Source organism: Theobroma umbraticum, unplaced genomic scaffold, assembly GCF_002168275.2.
Source record: "Theobroma umbraticum cultivar Fairchild unplaced genomic scaffold, ASM216827v3 scaffold_44.0, whole genome shotgun sequence".
Lineage (NCBI taxonomy): Eukaryota > Viridiplantae > Streptophyta > Magnoliopsida > Malvales > Malvaceae > Theobroma > Theobroma umbraticum.
This window is the reverse complement of record NW_018397255.1, coordinates 2,381,563-2,384,571: the sequence shown is the minus strand read 5'-3', so window position 1 is coordinate 2,384,571 and position 3,009 is coordinate 2,381,563. Positions and strand designations below refer to the sequence as shown.

The 3,009-nt window shown below is 27.2% G+C and overlaps 1 protein-coding gene across 1 annotated transcript in view; it reads left to right on the top strand.

Annotated features, from left to right (window-relative positions):
• Positions 1–387, top strand: part of LOC110408907 (triacylglycerol lipase OBL1-like) — a 2,915-nt gene extending 2,528 nt beyond the window's left edge. Inside the window, exon 5 of the mRNA XM_021418044.2 lies at positions 1–387. This exon is cut by the window's left edge and continues 23 nt beyond it. Coding sequence (XP_021273719.1) covers positions 1–244 — 244 coding nt within the window. The 3' untranslated portion in view covers positions 245–387.
• Positions 388–3,009: the final 2,622 nt, after the last annotated feature.

The following is a 3,009-nucleotide window of genomic DNA, read 5'->3' as shown; positions in this document are numbered from 1 at the left end:
GAACTACTTCTCGATTTGGAGCGTGTTTCCCATGACAATAAACGCTGTGCAAGAGCTGATAAGAAGTTTCACTATAGTCAGGACGGAGGGACCGGATTACAAAGAAGGGTGGCTGATAATATTTTTTAGAATAATTGGATTGGTCGTCCCAGGTGTACCAGCTCATTTACCCCAGGAGTATGTTAACACCACCCGCCTTGGATCTCCAGATGCTTTTCTTCCCCAACGCAGAAAAAACCAGTGATGATGCGCCCATGTTCCTCCAATAATTAATAAGGCTTGATTTTTTAAATTATTTTCTTTGTAACCCACATGGACCTGACATATATATGTTCATATACTCCTTGAGAAATTTTATAATGATTTTATTCTCTCATTAATATGCTATACGGGTTGAGTTTATATAATTTTTTTTAAAATTTGAAAGAAGGGAATTGAAATTTAATTTTTTAAATAAAAATTATATATATACTAATTATTGAATCAAATATTTAAGTGTAATTAAAAATTTTATATAATTAAATATAAAATAAATTTTTAAAAAAATTATGAAAAATAAATTATTAATTAATAACCATATTTTAGGATTACAGATAAATATTGCTATAATCATTGGGTAATTTTTTTGTCATTTAACTCTAGCCTAACTAATCACAATCAAAGTAATAAATCTAAATAATATAAATAATTTGGACTTGATTCAAAGACTATTATTCTTTACAAAAAAATCAAAGATTCAAATCCGTTTTTTAAATAAATGGAAAATTAATTTCACAAACAAACTTGTCTGAGCTGATAAGATGTTTTACTGTTGCTGATGGCGATGGATTAGATTAGAAATAAGGGTGGTTGGTAGACGTTGTCAGCATATAATCGAATTCCTACTGCCTGGTGTATGCATTCCAGCTCAGTGCCCCTAGTCTGATGTAATTTGCAAACCAATCCTTCAACCCTGTTGCTTATTACTCCTATTCATATAACAGGGGCTCAAAATATGAAAACTATGCTAGGCATAGAAGTGGGAAATGGATTAAATTCGCTAAATCAGATACAAAATTTTATTAATCGAGTTAGTTGATTTTATGTTGAAATTTAATCAAATCAATTGAATTTTTTTCTTAACTGACTTAACTATTTAAACAATTTTAGTTGATTAATTTGGTTTTAACTGATTTTAACTATATTTTTAACTTTTATTTTTTTAACTTATTTAATAGTTTAGTTTAAAAAATTATTAATATTATATCTTTTTTATGATTAATATAATCTTATTTTGGGAAAATATTAAAACATTTACTAATAATTAATAAAAATAATAATGCTCTCTTTATTTCAAATTAGACATTCGGATTTAACTACATACAAATTAAGAAAAACGATTTTTTATTAGAATTTTTTTTATGTTTTCATTAAAAAAAATAACATTGATAAACTAGTATAATTTTTAATGTTAGAAAGTTAAAAAAAACAATTATTAAAAATTAATATGAAAACATAAAAAAATTGAAAGAAGGTACTAATATAATTTAAATATCCATATAATACCACAACTTAGTGTTTTTTTTGAAATGAAATTCTCATGCTTTTCAACAAAAAAAAAAACCCACAACTTAGGAACAAATTAGTGTTGACTGTATTTTTTTTTTGTTGAGTAAGTACATTAACTAAGTGTTTACCTAACAATTACACATTGACTTAAGTTAGGTAATTGTTAGATGATTATTAATTAGAGACTTCATACTTAATTAGGTAATTAGATTAAAGCTTAAGGCTTATAGTCGTATAGGATATTAAGACTTATTTAATTTTTAATCTTTAGAGGGGAAGGGGTTATGATATATATATTAAAAATTTTAAGTTTTAAGAGATTTATTTTAATTTTTTGATGTTGGAAATTAGATAATTAGATTTTTCATACTTAGGTTTTTTTTAAAATGGAATTTTATTATATCTCAGTAGCTCAAAATATTGGTTGGCTTTAAAATCAATTTTCAAAAAAAAAAAGTTTTTTTTTTTTGAGATCTCAAAAAATGTCTCTTTGTTACTCTAGTAGCCATTCTTTATTGGACGGCAACTTTATCATCATAAAATCCTCAATCAATATAATCCAACTTATCCTTTAAAAAATTTTTGAAAAAATAATACAAGATCCTTTCTTAACCGTAGAAAATATTGATAAATGTCAAGATTTATGATGATTGATGTAGAAAACGGTGAAGGCCTACTTGATTATAATTGGAAGGTCATGGTCATGGCCCCAGTAGTTAGGTTTCAAAATCTGCACCCTGGAGCTGAAATTTTCACATAATCAATATGTTAAATATATCAAAAATTAAAAAAAAATTAATCCGTCAAACACGCAATTTTGAAAAAATAATATTTTTCAATGTTTTCATGTATATCATATTTATTTTAAAAAAATTATTACTTTATATGCACAAGTGTGTGGACACAACCAATAGTGTATACTTGTTTAACAGTGTTAACGACAAGGCAGTCTTTTTTGTCCTTTTCTTTCCAAATTTTGATCATAAAAAAAAGTTAAGTTGAACTTCAATGCTTTAAATAGTTTCATATAATTACACGTGTTAATGACCTCCCACATGCTGATGTATTCCAAAGAAGAAATTCCAGGCAGAAGGTTGTTAGGATGAATAGTACTGAGGATTTGTGGTCAAAAAATATGTAAATAAGGGATCGAGCAGCCGAGTCAGAATGATTGATGAGGCCTTTTCGACATCAATTCCCTTAAAGGAGAAAAGGTCAAATTAAATTTAGTAGATCATTAGACAAAGGAAGAACATGTGATAGAAATTATTATGAACCAGTTATAATTAAATATTGTAAATATGAAAGTGATGACTCGCTCACCCTACCCCACTCCGTTTCTATCCCTAGTACTCTTTTCAGTCTATAAATTTGGTATCAAAGACGCGTAGAGGGCATCACAAAAAACAATCACAAACCTGTGAAATTCTTTTGCTGTGTAGATATGGAAGCCAAGGCGTG